Raw genomic sequence first — 19,804 nt, forward strand, 5'->3', positions numbered from 1 at the left:
AATAAATAAAAATAAAAACTCACCAGGGGGACACCTGGGTGGCTCAGTCAGTTGGTTAAGTGTCCAACTCTTAATTTCGGTTCCAATGGTCATCTCAAGGTTGTGGGGTCCAAGCCCCCCAATAGGCTCTGCACTGGGTATGTAACCTGCTTTAAGAGTCAGTCTCTGTCTGTTCCTTCCCCTACTTGTGCATGTGTGCTTAAAAAAACAAAAACAAAAACAAAAAACCAAAACAGGGTCAATCTGGCTGGCTCAGTCAGTAGAGCATGCGACTCTTGATCTCAGGGTTGTGAGTTTAGACCCTACATTGGGTATAGAGATTACTTAAAAATAAAATCTTAAAAAAAAATCACCAGGATAATTGCATTAAACTTATTAGTTAGGGGAATTCACATCTTGATACTGGTTTCCCTACCCTGATACGTGCATGGTACCAGTCTTGGTTTTGAGATTCAGGAATTTTTTAAAAAAGCCATAACTGATTTTTTGCCACTGTTCCACAAGTATTTAAATAGGAAAATTTCTAGAAAACATGGAAAATCTTTAAAGACAAAGTGGTTTTAGTAATTCATGAGTTCTACTTAAGTCTTACAAATCACACTGTAATTTCTGTGGTTGACTCTACAACACCAAAGTAAAGATGCACTTGTTATTCTACACACCAACAAAGAAACTTGATTTGATCCCAAACCTAAATTTACACCATTTAAGAAGCATTGCAAGATCAGAAATATTAAAATATACTTCAATACATGAAATCCTTTGGTATGTAATCTCAACAGAATGTTAAATATGGTCAATCCTCATTATTCATGGATTCTGTATTTGGGAAGTCACTTACTTGCTAAAATTAACTTCTAAGTCCAAAATTAATACTTACAGTCCTTTCGTAGTCATGCATGAACATGCAAAGAGCAGCAAAACATTGTCACCTTATACACTCATATTCCCAGGTGCCTTTGACCAAAGCAACACTTTGCCTTGTTCCAATTCTTACTGTAAACAAAACATCCTTTTCATGGTCTAGTCCCAGTTTTTTGTATTTTGTGCTTTTGTTGTTTAAAATGGCCTCTAAGTGTAGTGCTGTCTTGTATTCCTAAGCACAAGAAGGCTGTGATATTGAGCACCTGGCTGGCTTGGTTGGTAGAGTATGCAACTCTAGATCTCAAGCCCCACATTGGGCATAAAGCTTACTGGGGAGGGGGGAAATAAAGAAGAATGTGATGTGCTTTTTGCAGGAAATGTGTTAAGTTTTGCTCAGACAGAAGTTACAGGGCTGTTGGTCATGAATTCAATGTAAAAAAAAAAAAAAAATATATATATATATATATATAAAATTAGTGTCTAAATAAATACACACATAAAACAAGGTTATGTATTGACCCATTGATGAAAATGTTGTGACCACAGGCCCAGAGAAACCTAACCCTTTATTTTCCCTAGGAGCAATGGTTCAGTATTCACAAATACAGGGTTCTCAGGGACTTTATACAACAAAACTACTATAATAAGGATCAACTCCACTTGACATCTAGAGACCTTCGTGTTATTTTTGTAAAATCAATCACTATTATTTACTAACTTTATCCAAAATATAAGAAATACATAAGCAAAACTTTAAGCTTTTACTAAAAAACTTCAGAAAAAATGGAACAGTACCATGTTCTTACACAGAAAATAGTAAATAATCCAAAATTTATCTTCCTTTACAAAAGTGTACCTTATTCATGGATTCATGAGAATTTTCACATTAAATAATGAAGACCAATATTAGACATTCTTTTCTGTTGTTTTAATTGAAATCTTTGGAAAATGTCTCCTATTCATTTAAGATAGTTTCTTCATCATGTTAAGGACGTATCTTTTGGTTTAGGTTTTCAGGAATAAATGCTGTATGTTAACTAAGTATTATTCTGACATCTGTTATAGCAGATCATGTTAGTTTTGACTGCTGCTTGTATTATTTCAAAATACTAAGCCATCTTGCATAACCCAACATAATTCCAACAGACTAAAACAGACTATCTACCTAAACTCACATTTCATCAAGAAAATTAAATTTCACATATAAAATTTAAAGTTTTGAAAGATTACCACATATGTGCAAAATGCAGTAACACTAAGTTCCTATATACTTTTGGGAGGAAAAGAAGACAGGGAAGCGCATCACAGCTTCATGTGTATTCTATTCCCACTGCAGTGCTTCCCTTATAGTTAATGATGGCAATCAGTTCAAACAGCTTTCTTTTCATATAAAAATGAAATAATGACCTCTAGAATAAACACATTTCTCCCCACGAGAAAGAAAGCATGCATGCAAGTGCATGCTCTGGGGAAGAGTGAGGGACAGAAGAAGGAGAATTTTTTTTGTAAGATTTTATTTATTCATTTGAGAGTGATAAGAGTGTGAACAGTACGGAGAAGCAGAAGGAGAAGCAGACTCCAAGCCAGGAGCCTGACATGGGGCTAGATCTCAGGACCCGGAGATCCTGACCTGAGTCAAAGGCAGACACTTAACCATCTGAGCCACCGAGGGGCCCTAAGAGGGAGAATATTAAGCAGACTCCACGCCAGCAGAGCCCAACTTGGGGCTTCATCTCAGAGCCTTGAGATCATGACCTGAACCAAAATTAAGTTAGATGCTTGGGCACCTGGGTGCCTCAGTGGGTTAAGCCTCTGCCTTCAGCTCAGGTCATGATCTCAGGGTCCTGGGATGGAGCCCTGCATCGGGCTTTCTGCTCAGCGGGACGCCTGCTTCCCCTCTGTCTCTGTCTGCTTCTCTGCCTACTTGTATCTCTTTTCTCTGTCAAATAAATAAATAAAATCTTAAAACAATTTTAAAAAAATGTGTTTTTAGACTCTACACTGGAAACATCTGGATGTTAAAATTTTCACAATATAAGTTAAAAATCTTTTATGTTACTTTGGCATTTGACTTAAAATCAAAATGAACTGCCAATACAAACTGTTTTATAAAGCAGATAAGATATCATGAAGTGTTGGGCGCCTGGGTGGCTCAGTGGGTTAAGCCACTGCCTTCGGCTCGGGTCATGATCTCAGGGTCCTGGGATCGAGTCCCGCATGGGCCTCTCTGCTCAGCAGGGAGCCTGCTTCCCTCTCTCTCTCTCTGCCTGCCTCTCCATCTACTTGTGATTTCTCTCTGTCAAGTAAATAAATAAAATCTTTAAAAAAAAAAAGATATCATGAAGTGTTCTTTATCACTAGAGCATTCACAATTTGCAATAACCTATCACATTTAACTCTGCTTCCCTTTTAGCCTGTTAGCTCCATGAGGGCAGAAGTCAACTCATGGTTATTCATGTGTGCAAAATCTGTTCTGTCTGCCTTAAAAGTCTGCTTGCTCTCTACCCTGTGTCATCATTGATCTGAGGATGGAAAAGGTTGAGACACAGCACACATAAATGCACTTGCTATCTCTAAATTTATGTAACCCTTTACTGGAGCCTAACCTTTTAAGATAATCTTTGCATAAAATTACCTTCATATTTAAAAGACAAAAAACCCTATGTACATGATGAAATGTAAATACAGATTTATTTAGTTCCCCCAATTCTCAGGTTTTTATCCTTAGCAGAAAAATAAATGGTGTAGGGTGTCTAGGTGGCTCAGTGGGTTAAAGCCTCTGCCTTCGGCTCAGGTCATGATCTCAGGGTCCGGGGATCGAGCCCCACATTGGACTCTTGCTCAGCAGGGAGCCTGCTTCCTCCTCTCTCTCTGCCTGCCTCTCTGCCTACTTGTGATCTGACTGTCAAATAAATACATAAAAATCTTAAAAAAAATTTTTTTTTTCTCTGTCAAATAAATAAATAAAATCTTTAAAAAAAAAAAAAAAGATTTTTATGTATTTATTTGACAGACAGAGATCACAAGTAGGCAGAGAGGCAGGCAGAGAGAGAGAGAGAGAGAGAAGCAGGCTTCCTGCGGAGCAGAGAGCCCGATGCAGGGCTCGATCCCAGGACCCTGAGATCATGACCCGAGCCGAAGGCAGCAGCCCAAACCACTGAGCCACCCAGGCGCCCCTAAAAAAATTTTTTTTAAATAAAAAATAAACGGTGTTAAACTCTGCAAGGAACTGCATATCGTGAGAGGTATTCTTCTCTAAGCTTAACCAACTGCAATAATTTTTTAAAAATCCTTACTAACAACTGGGAAAGCATCCAATTTTGCTATCAAAGTAGGTCTTTTTCTTTTTGTTCTTAAAGGATTTCTTATAAAAGTACTTGATAAAGGAGCCACTGACAGGTACATTTCACGTTAACAGGTTTTGACACAGCTCACAAATGATAATCTAGTAGTGTCTGTTATCTGTAACTTCCACTCAAGAGAATGTAAAATTACATTCTACTGAAAACCTTAAAAAAACATCCATTAGGGGCGCCTGGGTGGCTCAGTGGGTTAAGCCGCTGCCTTCGGGTCAGGTCATGATCTCAGGGTCCTGGGATCGAGTCCTGCATCGGGCTCTCTGCTCAGCAGGAGCCTGCTTCCTCCTCTCTCTCTCTCTGCCTACTCGTGATCTCTCTCTGTCAAATAAATAAATAAAATCTTAAAAAAAAAAAAAAAACATCCATTAATGAGAACAAAGTCCAAGACTCCTGAACTGGAAGAAGACTATCAGTGTTTACTAAATACCCAAGTCTCCATAAACTAAAACTCAGGGAAGGGGGAATCAATTTTAGACACCAAACCACAGGACATTTGTTTCTGAAGTACCAAAAAGAAGTTATTTCACTCATAGGTAGGTTCCACAGAATGGAATCAAAGTAAAGCAACAAAACGCATATTCAGTGCATGTGAAGTAAATAGGTATATATTCTACATACATTCATAAAAAAATTTTTAGTTCAAACATTAAAAGCCTTACCTAAGAATGAAATTATTCTGGATTTGCCTAGTAGTAATACTTAGCTCTTACTACGTAAGTATCATGAATACAAATGAACTATTAAAATTTAATTTGACAGTCAACAGACAACTCTGTCCTACATTTATGTTTATTAAAAACTGACATAAACAAACAAAACCTGTACAAAAAATATCCCCAATCATGTTTCACTTTGAAATAGTAATCTTGAGAGACATTATCGCCTAGGACCCCCTCTTCCTCTACCCCGACCACGTCCTCTTCCTCTTCCTCGGCCTCGGCCTCTTCCTGCAACTAAGAAGAGAGAAAAAGCGAAGTTAATTCTCTTCTGTACTGATTGTTACCTGGGTCACCACAAATAGCATCTACAGGAAAGAAAACTTTAACCCAGCTTCTCTCAAATGTGACCTCACAGGCATCCCTCCCGACATATTACCATGCAGAACCAAAAACGGATGGCTTACAAAGATAATTAAATGTTTGTTCCACTTGATTTATTGAGAAATTCATCACATTTTAAAATATCTATCACGTCTCAAATTCAACACAAAATAAAATCCAAATGATCTGAACCTTACACAAGATGGAAGAGATATCAACAGAACATGAACACCATGTGTTAGATTTTTTGGTTACTGAATAGGATCCAAGCAAATTAATTCAAAGCTAAGAAAGTTTAAAGAACATTACATCAAGCCACTTTGTGACTCTTCAGAATCTTAAATCATTTGATCCAATCAAAACAAAGTATTGCAATCATTATAGCGACATCCCTGTGTCAGCTGGTCTCCTGTCTACTTAAATATTAGATGGACAGAAAACTCATTTCTCAAAAGAATCTATTTTCAGGGGCGCCTGGGTGGCTCAGTGGTTTGGGCTGCTGCCTTCGGCTCGGGTCATGATCGAGCCCCGCATCGGGCTCTCTGCTCCGCAGGAAGCCTGCTTCTCTCTCTCTCTCTCTCTCTCTGCCTGCCTCTCTGCCTACTTGTGATCTCTGTCTGTCAAATAAATAAATAAAATCTTAAAAAAAAAAAAAAAAAGAATCTATTTTCAGTCTTCAGAGACCTATGAATATTAAAAAAAATCCTAACATGAAGTTCATGTCAGTCACATTCTAAACTTCTACCCACTGTTGCCAAACTTTTCATTCATAGAAACAGAGTCAGTCTAGGATTTTTGTTAAAATAAGGCAGCTTAACCACATTTATCTCTAATTCCTTCTGAAATACTACTCATAATAGAAAAGGAGTAAAAACGGTAAATACCCATAAAGAAAAAGGAAAGAGAAGGAGAGAGGGAATACAGTGGTTGAAAAATTTCAACAATTTTTTAAAGCCAGAAAGTAAACTAACATCTGTAAATGTTAAAGGAAGAACAACTCTTAGAAGACCTATGACCTTAGAAGTCAAGAGTGAGATGAAGCAGGGGGTGGAAAACAAACAAAATGGCTGACAAACATGTGGCCCAAGACTGGTCAGTCCTCTCCTCCACACCTTGCAAAGCTAATGATTACTTCCCTGACAGGTAGGTAGGAGAGAAAAGGTAAAAGACACTTAAAACACTGAAACAGAAAGACTTCGGATCTTAAAATAACTGCAAAGTGGATAGCAACAAAAGGCAGAGAACTGAGGGGAAGGGAAAAGGGAATTAATCTAGCATTTTTCAAGCTATAGGCTACAACCTAAAATTTTTTTCTTTAAAAAGATTTATTCATTTGAGAGAGAGAGAAAGGGAGAAAGAACATAAGCAGGGTGAAGGGCAGATGGAGAAGCAGACTCGCTGCTGAGTGGGGAGCCCTGTGTGGGGCTTAATCCCAGACTCTAGGATCATGACCTGAGCCAAAGGCGGACATTTAACCAACTAAGCCACCCAGGTACCCCTAAAATTTTTTTCTTAACTAAAAGAGCATAAGAAACATATCAGAATTTGCATGTATTAAGACTAAGTAATTCTTCCTGAGATTTTTGTTTCAGTTATATGCATAAATGGGCCATGATGCAAAGTATATTTCTTAGTGTGGGTGGAAGGCAAAAAAGTCTCAAAATCACTGTATCAAGTGACCTTCTACAAAACACCCAGCCCCTTTCTCCTGCTCTGCTCCTATAATATGCTGGCTGCCAGGCATGTATTTGATAGCAATCATTTTTGCAGGGGAGCGGGGGGTTGAAAAGCTCCAGAAATGATTCCACATCCTGAAATTGAGTCTCCTCAGTGAAGAGGCCAGCTCACTTCTAAACTACCCTACAGTGAGACTCACCAACTCAGGAGTCCAGCCTCCCCTCCCAGAAATTCTCTTCCTAGGGTTCTTGTTAAATAATAGATGGCCAAAACCAAAGAGGCTAAGAATCTATACTCAGAAAACTATAAAGTACTCATGAAAGAAATTGAGGAAGGCAATAAGAAATGGAAAAATGTTCCATGCTCCTGGATTGGAAGAACAAATATTGTGAAAATGTCTATGTTACCTAAAGCAATCTATATATTTAATGCAATTCCTATCAAAATACCATCCATTTTTTTCAAAGAAATGGAACAAATAACCCTAAAATTTATATGGAACCAGAAAAGACCTTGAATAGCCAAAGGAATATTGAAAAAGAAAGCCAAAGTTGGTGGCATCACAATTCCGGACTTCAAGCTCTATTACAAAGCTGTCACAATCAAGACAGCATGGTACTGGCACAAAAACAGACAAATAGATCAATGGAACAGAATAGAGAGCCCAAAATTAGATCCTCAACTCTATGGTCAACTAATCTTTGACAAAGCAGGAAAGAATGTCCAACGGAAAAAAGACAGCCTCTTCAATAAATGGGTGTTGGGAAAATTGGACAGCCACATGCAGAAAAATGAAATTGGACCATTTCCTTAACCACACACGAAAATAGACTCAAAATGGATAAAGGACCTCAATGTGAGAAAGGAATCCATCAAAATCCTTGAGGAGAATACAGGCAGCAACCTCTTCGACCTCAGCCGCAGCAACATCTTCCTAGGAACATCGCCAAAGACAAGGGAAGCAAGGGCAAAAATGAACTATTGGGATTTCATCAAGATCAAAAGCTTTTGCACAGAAAAGGAAACAGTTAACAAAACCAAAAGACAACTGACAGAATGGGAGAAGATATTTGCAAACGACATATCAGATAAAGGGCCAGTGTCCAAAATCTATGAAGAACTTAGCAAACTCAACACCCAAAGAACAAATAATCCAATCAAGAAATGGGCTGAAGACATGAACAGACATTTCTGCAAAGAAGACATCCAGATGGCCAAGAGACAAATGAAAAAGTGCTCCACTTCACTCGGCATCAGGGAAATACAAATCAAAACCACAATGAGATATCACCTCACACTAGTCAGAATGGCTAAAATTAACAAGTCAGGAAATGACAGATGCTGGCGAGGATGTGGAGAAAGGGGAACCCACCTATACTGTTGGTATAACAACAGTATATAACCCACCTATACTGTTGGTATAACTCTGGAAAACAGCTTGGAGGTTCCTCAAAATGTTGAAAATAGAACTACCCTATGACCCAGCAATTGCACTACTGGGTATTTACCCTAAAGATACAAACGTAGTGATCCGAAAGGGGCACATGCACCCAAATGTTTATAGCAGCAATGTCTACAATAGCCAAACTATGGAAAGAACCTGATGTCCATCAACAGATGAATGGATAAAGAAGATGTGGTATATATACACAATGGAATACTATGCAGCCATCAAAAGAAATGAAATCTTGCCATTTGCAACGACGTGGAGGGAACTAGAGGGTATCATGCTTAGCAAAATAAGTCAAGTGGAGAAAGACAACTATCATATGATCTCCCTGATATGAGGAAGTGGAGATGCAACATGGGGGGTTAAGGGGGTAGGAGAAGAATGAATGAAACAAGATGAGACTGGGAGGGAGACAAACCATAAGTGACTCTTAACCTCACAAAACAAACTGAGGGTTGCTGGGGGGAAGGGGTTTGGAAGAAGGGGGTAGGGTTATGGACATTGGGGAGGGTATGTGCTATGGTGAGTGCTGTGAAGTGTGTAAACCTGGCGATTCACAGACCTGTACCCCTGGGGATAAAAATACATTATATGTTTATAAAAATTTTTTTTAAATGTGAAAAAAAATTAATAGATGGCTAAAGTATAAGATACTGAAATCAAGCCTACAACATAAAGATCAAATAAAGAGAGCAAATATGCGGAGAGAGAGATATAACTTGATCAAGAAACTCTTAACTATATAAAAGAGAACAAAAGAACAAACCAATGATTACGAGAGAGGAGGGGGACGGGGGATGTATGAAATACGTGATGGGGATTAAGGAGTATACTTGTCACGATGACCACTGGGCCATATACGGAATTGCTGAACCACTATGTTGTACACCTGAAACTAACATAACATTGTATGTTAACTGGAATTCAAATAAAGACTTAAAAAAACAAAGAGACCAAATAGAAAGAGAAACCCGAGAAAAGAATGCCAAGTACAAAATAAAACTTATGGAAAAATCACTAATGTCTTATAAATTTATATCCTACCCAGTAATTTTCAGATAGAGAACAAGATTCTATGAAAAATTATCATAGAACAGGAGGCCTGATGATTAACTATATGTTAGACTGGAAGATAAAGTCAAAGAAATCTCTCAGAAAACAGAAAAAAAAAGGGGGAAAAAAGAGAGAAAAGACTTACACAATCACTCAGAAGACCCAATTATTAAGACTTCCAACAAGAACGAACAGAAGAAATGTACCAAAGCCATACAAGAATATTTCTTAGCTTTAAAAGGCAAGACTATCCGTGTTGAAGGGGATGATCCACCAAATAGCCAAAACAACAAAATGGAGGAAAACACAGGGAGAGCAAGCAAAGACCCAATGCCAAGTAATCAAGAAATTTCAAAATAACAGGAATAGAGTCAAATCCCAAATCTTTCCAAGTGCACAGAGGGAGGGGGACTAGGCCAGGCAGAGGAACAAAAAAATGGCTTGTCTTGAACAGAAACATCAGGAATTATTAATAAATACTATACGCACTCAACGGCAAGTACATGGAATCAAGAAAACAAAACAAAAAAAATGTTCATAAATGTTTATCTCTCTTAAAAAAAAAAAAAAGATTTTTATTTATTTATTCACTAGAGACAGACAAAGCATGCATGAGTAGCTGCATGAGGCAGGAGAGAGAGGGAGGTAGGAAGAATCTCAAGTAGAATCTCGGCCAAGCACAAAGGCTGTCATGGGGCTCAATCTCATGACGCTGAGATCACGACCTGAGCCGAAACCAAGAGTTGGATGCTCAACCAAATAAGCTACCCAGGTGCCCCTCAACGTTTCTATTTTGAGTAGTAGATCAAAAGACAAAAATACATTCATAAAAATGTTTATAATCCTTCAAACTTACCAGCTTCTCTTTTCTTAGATTTCACCTTTGGTTCTACATCCACAAGTAATGTATCCAGAGGTAAGCTGTCTGGTAGGATAAAATATCGAATGTTATTTCCTCGAATACTCAGTGTTTCCAGCTGTACTGGTTCTCTATTCTTCAAAGTCATTTTCACAGCTTTAAGATGGGTATTCATGCTGACATCTACACCTAGAGGGCAAAAAAAAAAAAAAGGCCAATTATTAGTATGATAAAGAAGATAATCAGTTTATCTATCAAGCCACAGTAAATACTGTAATACAAAACAATACAAAAGAATATTGTCTGTTCTGCTACAGTGCAAGTTGGTTCATGAGTGTATAATGTCAATATAAACCAGAAATCCTTTCTTCAGAGACTATCCCAGCATATTAATATTTTGCACGGTTAAGAATGCATACAGAGGTGAATGCAGCAAGCCATGGAGGAACCCTGAGTGATACCTGACTCACTGACACTGTGCGCAGGTATTCTGATCTTAGGGTTAGCAATGTTTAGGGATAGTTCTCTCACTATCTCCATAACTTCCTTATGCCTCATTCCACCAAGCTATAAGCCTTGTTTTAAATATAACGTCCTATAATGTACTGTAGTATTTTCCTTGTTACTAGAAATTTAACATGTCTTTTTAACTGCTTTTTTAAAGGAAAGCTACTGTTTTTGTTAATACTACTAAGTTGCACAAGTTTTTAATGGTCTTCCCCACACTATTTTCCCCATTGTTTTTAGTGTGAGATTTTGCAAAATAAAAGCACAATTTTCTAGAATAAATACATGGCATTATCTTAGATATACCTAATTACTGGAGCCTTTACCAATCTATCTCAACAAGTGGGATTAACTAAAGATCTAGTTAATTTCTGTTCCTAGGAAATCGGGTCAGAAAACACGAATTCTCTCAAATTTCCCAAAATCCATTCCAAATAGCAATTACACTTCCTCAGTAGCACATGGTTAATGACTATACAATATTGAAACCTTATATTGTACCAATTTCTTTTCAAAGCAATTGCTGTTGCAAACATGAGTACACTAAAATCAATCAGTTTAACATTGTATATCTCTCCTGGTTTATTCAGATGCTGGACCTTCAAGTTAAAACTTACTTATAAACTTACGATTTAAATATTTCAGAGACTGGGACCACATACTAAAATAGCATTTTCATTCACTTGGCTCAGCAATTCTTTTGCAATTTTGCGGGGAACACTAGTATAAATGAAGAAAGGCAGCCGCCTTAAACTATACATATAGTATTATTAAAGCAGAGTAAGACATGAAAGAAAGAAAGAAAGAAAGAAAGAAAGAAAGAAAGAAAGAAAGAAAGAAAGAAAGAAAATACTCTCAAATAACCCATTTCAAACAGGAAAATCCCATCCTCTATCTTCAGGGACTTTACAATCTAATAGAGAACACAAAATTCTAAAAAAGAGTAAAATATACTTTGGGAAGATGCAACATTCTAGGTATAGGAATACATAGGCAAAATGCACAAAAGGCTTTAAAAACTAAAACAGGGTCACACGCAGGATAACGTGGGGAATTCAGTTTGGTCTTAGCATAAGTACTTAAGGTAAGGCTTAAGCAGGTCAATGAAATAATCCAAGCAAAAAGAATGAGATGTCACCAAAAAAGAATTCTGGCCTTAAAGGTGGAAGAGGCAAGGGGAAAAAAAGTGCTCTAAAGCTGTCTAATCTCCATACCTGTGATTGTTCCATGGACCTGTGTTCCATTCTTTAATTCGATGGTTACAGTTTCGTGACTCAATTTCATCAAAAATCTGTAAAAACAGTGGGAATAGAGTAACAAGTATTCACCTTTAACATTTTACATCTTTTTTAAGTCAAAGGGTGAAATTTCTAAATGTTCAAAATCTGCTATAGATGCTACCTGTATCAATTCCTAATAATAATCTGCATAACAATTTTAGCTTTCCTTGAACTATACCCTCAATATTTATGAAGGAGCATAGTAATATCAGAAGCAGTCAGGGGCGCCTGGGTGGCTCAGTTGGTTAAGGGTCTCCCTTTGGCTCAGGTCAAGATCCCAGCGCCCTGGTATTGAGCCCCAGCATCAGGCTCCTTGATCAGCGGGGAGCCTGCTTCTCCTTCCTCCTCTGCCTGCTGCCCCTGCTTATGCTTCAACAACAACAACAACAACAACAACAACAACAAAGCTGTCATTGAGACATTTTATTCTCTAAACCATTATTCAGCTTAACCTCCAATCCATGCATACAGATCCTAAAATCACTATAATCCACAAATTGAAATTAAGAAATTGTATGAAAGTGGTCAAATGGTACAAACTTCCAGTTAAAGGCAAATTAAATATTAGGAATGCGACATACAACATGATACCTACAGTTATTAATGCTACTGTATGGTACGTGTGAAAGTTGCTGAAAGTAGATCCTGGGCGGCGGGGGGAAGGTAGATCCTGAAAGTTCATCACAAGAAAAAAACATTTTCCCCCTTCTCTTTTTTGGTATTCATATTAAATGATGTATGTTAACTAAACTTACTGTGGTAATCATTTTGCAATACACATAAGCCAAATCATTATACTGTACACCTTAAGCTTACACTATATGCAACTACCTCACTAAAGTACAAAGAAAAAATTATAACTGGTAGTAAAAAATTACATGCTTCATGTATAATAGATTAAAAGTCTCCCTTTCTAATCCCCCTCCATGTGTATGAGATTCTTCTAGACCACTTTATATGCACTTTTAGGGTATATATGTTTTAATGCAAATTTAGTCATAACTTTATTAACTTCTATACCCTGTAATTCTCATTCAGCTGTTTAAATACACATGTATGTTTATCACAAATCATTTACGCAAATCCTTAGCAACAATGCTATCAATCATCTGAATCTTCATCACTTCTACAGGGGAAAAAAAGAATTTGTTTTTCCCTTTTACTTGTAAGATTGAAAATCTTTTTTTTTTTTTTTCAAAGATTTTATTTAGTTATTTGACAGACAGATCACAAGTAGGCAGAGAGGCAGGCAGAGAGAGAGAGGAAGTAGGCTCCCCGCTGAGCACAGAGCTTGATGAGGGGGCTCAATCCCAGGACCTGAGCCGAAGGCAGAGGCTTTAACCCACTGAGCCACCCAGGCACCCTAAGATTGAACATCTTTTCATGAATATAGGAAATTTGTACTTTTTTTTTTTTGAACTACCTATTTACACATTTTCAATTAGGTCCAAAAAAATTTTTTTTTAATTTTCTACCAATTTTCCACAGCCATTCAAGTTTGTGGTTTTCATTCTTAGGTTGCTAAATCTGTGAATACTTTTCAGGTATTAAATTGTTCAAGATGTTTCCCACCACAAGACTGTAAAAGGTCTTATTCCTTCTAGTTTTCTTTTTTAAAAAAGATTTTATTTATTTTGAGACACAGAGAAAGTGTGCACACACGGAACGGAGCAGAAAGAAAGGAAGAGAATCTTTTTTTTTTTTTTTTTAAGATTTTATTTATTTATTTGACACAGAGAGATCACAAGTAGGCAGAGGCAGGCAGAGAGAGAGAGGAGGAAGCAGGCTCCCTGCTGAGCAGAAAGCCCGATGCGGGACTCGAACCCAGGACCCTGAGATCATGACCTGAGCAGAAGGCAGTGGCTTAACCCACTGAGCCACCCAGGCACCCCGAAAGGAAGAGAATCTTAAGTAGACTCCGCACTGAGGGCGGAATCCAGTGCAGGGTTCGATCTCATGACCCTGAGATCATGACTCAGGACAAAACCAAGAGTCAGAGGCTCAACTGACCAAGCCACCCAGATGTCCCTCTTCTACTTTTCTGTTTAGAGTTTTAACCCACTTGGAATTCAACTCTTTTCTGTGCAACATGAAGTAGAAATCTGCCTTTATTTTTTCCCTCATTTAGACAGCCAGATGCCTCAATAATGTTTACTAAATAATCCATCCATTCCCCACCTCATCTAGTCTTTTGTTTTACCTCAACTTACTACTCTGAAATATTTCAGAGAAAGAAAAATGGAAAGGTTCACAAATTATTAAAATGTTGCCATTTAGGAATGCCTGGGTGGCTCAGTGTGTTGGGCATCTGCCTTCAGCTCCAGTCATGATCCCAAGATCCTGAGATTGTGCCCCTGTTCAAGGGAGGAGCCTGCTTCTCCCTCTGCCTGCTGCTTTCCCTGCTTGTGCTTGCTGACAAATAATAAAATCTTAAAAAAAAAAGTTGTCATTTATGTGGGAGTGTCCCCACACAACTTATACTTTCACCATTATCATCTGTACTTTATCATTCATTTTCTAATGAGAATATTCTCCTATATAATCATAACACCACAATCACATACAGGAAAATAATAATCTGCAATATGATCTAACGATAGAGTTCTTAATTCTAACTTATAATAAATTAGAAATTTATAATTTATAGTAGAAACTTATAATATATACTTTGTACACCCTATCCTAGCATCACACTAAATGGTACATGTTGAATCACCTATTTTGCTCCCCCATTAGACTACTGCAAGGATCGAGACCTTTATATCTAACCTTGGGTGTCAAAGGCATTGGGTAACAGTTGGCTGAAATGCTTCAAAGATTAAAAGGGAAGATGGGGCATCTAGGTGGCTCAGTCTTTAAGCATCTGCCTTCAGCTCAGGTCATGATTGCAGGGTCCTGGGATGGAGCCCCAGAGTGGGTTCCCTGCTCAGTGGGAAGCCTGTTTCTCCCTCACAGTCGCCCTGCTTGTGTCCCCTCTCTTACTACCTCTCTCTCTGTCAAGTAAATAAGATCTTAAAAAGGTGCGGGGCGGTCGTGTGCCTGGATGGTTCAGTCGTTAAGCGTCTGCCTTTGGCTCAGGTCATGATCCCAGGGTCCTGAGATCAAGCCCTGCAACAGGCTCCCTGCTTGGCGGGAATCCTACTTCTACCTCTCCCACTCCCCCTGCTTGTGATTCCTCTCTAGCTGTGTCTCTCTCTTTCAAATAAATAAATAAAATCTTTAAAAAAAAAAAAAAGGGAAGATAATCTTAAAAAACCACTATTTTAGTGGCACAGGCAGCCATCATAAGGGGGACAGACATATCAAGTCCCAAATTTAAAAAAAAAAAGTTAATCTGTCTTTGTATATAAAGATGCACATAGGGATGCATGGGTGGCTCAGTTGGTTGGGCATCTGCCTTCAGCTCAGGTCATGATCCCAGGGTCCTGGGATTGAGCTCTGCATTGGACTCCTTCCTCAGTGGGGAGTCTGCTTCTCCCCTGCCTGACACTCCCTATGCTTGTGTTCTCTCTCTCTCCCCACTCTCTGACAAATATATCAATAAAATCTTTAAAAAAAAAAAAAATCCATGTATTGAATCCTTCTCATATTTGTTGTTAAAGAGAATAAAGTCTCTCTTAACAAACCGTTAATGCTTTATTTCATTGGAAAAAATTCTTTATGCTTTCAATTTAATAATCACTTATAACTATATTAGCTTAAAATTTTCATCTAACAGTTTTCCATTATCAAGCTTTGGTTTTTAAAAAATCTTTCATTTTAGGGCACCTGGCTGACTCAGGAAGTAGAGCATGCAACTCTTGATATTTGGGTCATGAGTTAGAGCCCCACATTGGGCATACAGTTTACTTAATTAAAAAAATTTTTTTATTGTCCCCCTCAGTAATAAGGTTTAACTTTTCTTAAAGAACATTTACTTTATTTCAGAGAGAGAGAGAGAAAGAGAGCATGCGTGCACAGAGGTAGAGGGAAATAAGCAGACTCTCTACAGAGCTGGCAACCCCATGTGGGGCTCCATCCCAGGACTGAGATCATGACCTGAACCAAAATCCAGAGTCGGACACTTAACTGACTGAGCCACTGGTGCCCCAACATTTAACTCTTACAGCGGTTCAAATCATTTGTGGAAACAGGAATGAAGTAAAAAGAAAACATTTTAATAAATAAAAAATCTACCATACGGAAGTAAAAAGGAAAACCAAAGTAAGGAAAAATAGTTTCCGAAGGAATCAAAATACATTTCACCAAGTTCAAGGATGTTTCTTTGACAAATAATATTTATCATTATATGGTAGCCCCTGTGCTTGGCAATGAGGATTAAAAATGAATGAAAGGAGCTCAAACTGTAGTGGAAAGGACAGATACAGAAGATATTTAAAGGTAACTAAATTTAAAAAGCAATAGATATACGAGCAGGCTTTTGCCAGGAACATAATGTAGCATGGATAGGAGGGAGTCAGAGCTTAGTGAATTTTTAGTAAGAAGTCTGTAAAGTTGGAAATACATTGCAAAAAGCAACAATAGCAAAGAATTGGGAGTAAGAAATAGCACAACATGAAGAGAAACTATAGCTACACTACCAATGGATTATTAAGTCCCAGAAAATGAGTAGAGAAGAGTTAGGTAGGTTCAAGGATAGCCCAAGCTGTTAAAAAGCTACTGAAGGGTTTTCATCAATGAAGTGGAGCACCAGGGTCATATTCACATTGGAAGACAAGTTAGGTGGCTAGAGCAGGACATAGGTTAAAGTCACAGTTACCAAGAGACAGGACAACAACAAATAGATCAATGAAAAGGAATAGCATCTAGAAATGAACCCACATTGATATAGTTTATTTTCTACAAGGTGCCAATGGGAATGTCAAAGGACTGTCAAAACAATCAGCAAAGGAAAGCCTTTCAACAAATGATGAAATCCACGGTAGGGACGCCTGGGTGGCTCAGTGGGTTAACTGACTGCCTTCGGCTTGGGTCCTGATCACAGGGTCTTGGGATCAAATCCCATATAGGGCTCCTTGCTTGTCAGGAAGCCTGTCTCTCTCTCTCTTCCTCTGCTGGACACTCTGTCTGCTTGTGCTCTCTATCAAATAAATAAATAAAATCTTAAAAACAAAACAAATCCATGGTAATAGGAATTTACCTTCCCTAAGATAATAGAATAATGGAAATCTATGTAGAAGAAATGACCTTGGAACCCTAACTCACACCACTTCCCAAAATTAATTTAAGATAGATCACAGGTCTAAACATTAAAGTTAAAATCATAAAGCTTTAAGAGGAAAATATAGGAGAAAACTTTGTGGTTTGAGGGTAAGTAAAAATGTGAGTACACGAGAATAACTATAAAGGAAAAGCTGGTAAATTAAAACTTCCTCAAAATAAACTTCTGCTCACCAAAAGAAGTTATTAAAGAAATGAACATGCAAGTCAAACTGGGAGAAATTACACTGGCAGAGGACTAGTATGCAGGATATATAAAGAATTCCTACAACTCAATGCTAAACACAATCAAAACCAAACACTTCACAAAGACATGAATTGCCAATAAGCAGGTGAAAAAGTGTTCTACATAAGTAGTCATTAGGAAAATGCAAACTGAAGCCATAACAAGACACTACTACACAAGCACTAAAATGGCTAAAACTGTGAAAACCTGGCAATTCATCAGATTATCAAGAAAGATGTTAAAGACAATTCAAAGATCTTTATGTTTGGAGTGACAGTAAGGATGTATGATGCCACCAAGCATCATACAAAAATAAGTCAACCAAAAGTGCAAACCAGTTAGACAAATACCTGTTTTCTTAGCAAAAAATACATTCTCCAGTAAGAAGAAATTTTATTTCTACTAAGACTCAGAACAGGATTCAGTATAGCCTTTAAAATTTTCAGGAAAACCGCGTCACAACATGCACTATCTTTAAATGCGACAACCTGATTCCAAAGAATCTGACACAAAACTTAAGTATTTAGACAGGCAGGTATTGAGAAACTGCAAAAACATACTTTAAATTCTGGGGCGTTTCCCTCCAAAGTTACACTTCAAATAAAAATGGACTGAAGCCTTCCCTATAAACTCTGAATACAGATTGAGGGTTTTATGTTATTTCAATCATCCTAGAAATTATCTACCTGTCTTGACAAACAGAAAATTCCAAGAAGGCAAGGACCCACCTTAAAAAAAAAAAAAAAAATTAAAAAAAAAAAAAAAAATCCAGGGGCGCCTGGGTGGCTCAAGGGGTTAAGTCTCTGCCTTCAGCTCAGGTCATGGTCTCAGGGTCCTGGGATCAAGCCCCACCCACATCGGGCTCTCTGCTCAGCATGGAGCCTGCTTCCCCCCTCTCTTGCCTGCCTCTCTGCCTACTTGTGATCTCTGCCTGTCAAATAAATAAAATCTTAAAAAAAAAAATCCATTATCAGCATACAGTGTAACAGGTGCCCAATAATTGATTGATCCTAACTGACAAATCCTGATTGAGACAAGAGACTAGCAACACATGTAACTGCTAACTTAATCAGAAACCTCCTCTAGGTTCAGGCGCTCCGCCTCAAGGAAAAAACTCCAAAACCATATCTGCAAGAAGTTTAAAATGAATTACTCAAATCAGTAAACCAGTAGGCTCAACTAACCCGATGAAGTTTAAACACAAAATAGAAAAGCGATTATCTGCGTAATCAGCCACAGATACGTAAACTGATTCTGCCTCACGTTGGGACATTTTTTCCTGAATTAAAGTCCTATTTTGAACGAACATGTGAGTTAAGTCATCTTAACTCTAAGGAGTTATCAAAACATAAACGAAAAAAAAAAAAGCCCTAATGAAATCAGACGTCCAATTCTGATTTAAAACATTTCGGAAATAGGTTTCATTATTTCCAGATAAACCGCCGTAGCTTCTAAGTACATTTTAAAAGCTCATTAATTTAATGCAATGCACACAATTTTCCTTTATACCTGCCACGTTCTCAGGGAACCTACACTTCGTTCTATTTGCCGGGCCTCAGAGCTGCGACTGCCCAGAAAAGTAATCTAGGCTAGAGCACGAGTTCTAACGAAAGGAACACCTTCAACTAACTGAGGGTAGAACTCGTAAGCCTGGCGTTGCACCTTTAAGGCCTCTAAAACACTGGGTGGCAAGAAACCGCCAGGCTCCGCGCGCAATCCTGTCCGAAGCTCTAGCTCTAGAGCCCGCGGCGGCGCGGCCAAGATGGGGCGGGAGCAGCTGGCGCGGGAGGCCGTTAGCAGGCCGCGCGCGCACGCGGCTTTCGCGTCTCCGGCAACTGGGAAGTCTGGCCTCCCGCTCCCGGCCCAAACCATCACAGCCCTCCCCACTGGGCTACATCCTCACCTTACGAGCTTCATCCTAGCGGCGCCGTCGCTGTTTCGGTGGGATCGTGCACAAAACCCGACTACCCAGGTCCGAAAGACTAGGAGTATGAATGGCCGGAAACGCCTACTCCCTGGGATCCGACGTAAAGAGCGCGAGAGGAGCGCTGCCGACGCAAAGCGGAAACGCCGACGCCACGCTGGGCCGCACTCCCTTCCGGCTGCGTGGAACGTCACTGCGGCCCCTGGCGGCTGGAGGTGTGTCTTGCGAGGGCTGAGAGTGTTTAGAAGCTGGTCCAGGAGGAAAATTCCAGTAAGGGGGGCGATTTGAGGAGATTAGATCCGATTAGTGGGCACTTCAGAACAGCCGGGATCCGTGTGTTATGCA

General features: G+C 38.7%; 1 protein-coding gene and 1 long non-coding RNA gene across 5 annotated transcripts in view; one reads left to right on the forward strand and one right to left on the reverse strand.

The window, feature by feature from the left end:
• Nucleotides 1–3,048, forward strand: part of LOC309847890 — a 407,011-nt gene extending 403,963 nt beyond the window's left edge. For both annotated transcript variants that reach the window (XR_014302694.1, XR_014302695.1), the window contains one exon: nt 3,030–3,048. This is a non-coding gene — a long non-coding RNA (uncharacterized lncRNA). The remainder of the gene's footprint in view (nt 1–3,029) is intronic.
• Nucleotides 3,049–4,994: 1,946 nt separating this feature from the next.
• On the reverse strand, nt 4,995–19,631 carry SNRPD1 (small nuclear ribonucleoprotein D1 polypeptide). 3 transcript variants are annotated; one of them, XM_082698788.1, is made up of 5 exons: nt 19,439–19,596; nt 12,685–12,759; nt 12,024–12,100; nt 10,300–10,491; nt 4,995–5,176 (listed from the first exon to the last, which is right to left on the reverse strand). In XM_082698788.1, exons 3-5 carry the CDS (start codon nt 12,091–12,093, stop codon nt 5,100–5,102), a joined length of 339 nt encoding a protein of 112 aa, XP_082554914.1. In that variant the 5' UTR covers nt 12,094–12,100; nt 12,685–12,759; nt 19,439–19,596; the 3' UTR covers nt 4,995–5,099. The 3 variants fall into 3 exon arrangements, with proteins under 3 accessions (XP_082554914.1, XP_082554915.1, XP_082554913.1); XM_082698789.1 differs by lacking the exon at nt 19,439–19,596 and adding an exon at nt 19,045–19,242; XM_082698787.1 differs by lacking the exon at nt 12,685–12,759 and having other exon boundaries at nt 19,439–19,631.
• Between the last annotated feature and the right edge of the window lie 173 nt (nt 19,632–19,804).

Source organism: Mustela nivalis (genome assembly GCF_964662115.1).
Source record: "Mustela nivalis genome assembly, chromosome: 14".
Lineage (NCBI taxonomy): Eukaryota > Metazoa > Chordata > Mammalia > Carnivora > Mustelidae > Mustela > Mustela nivalis.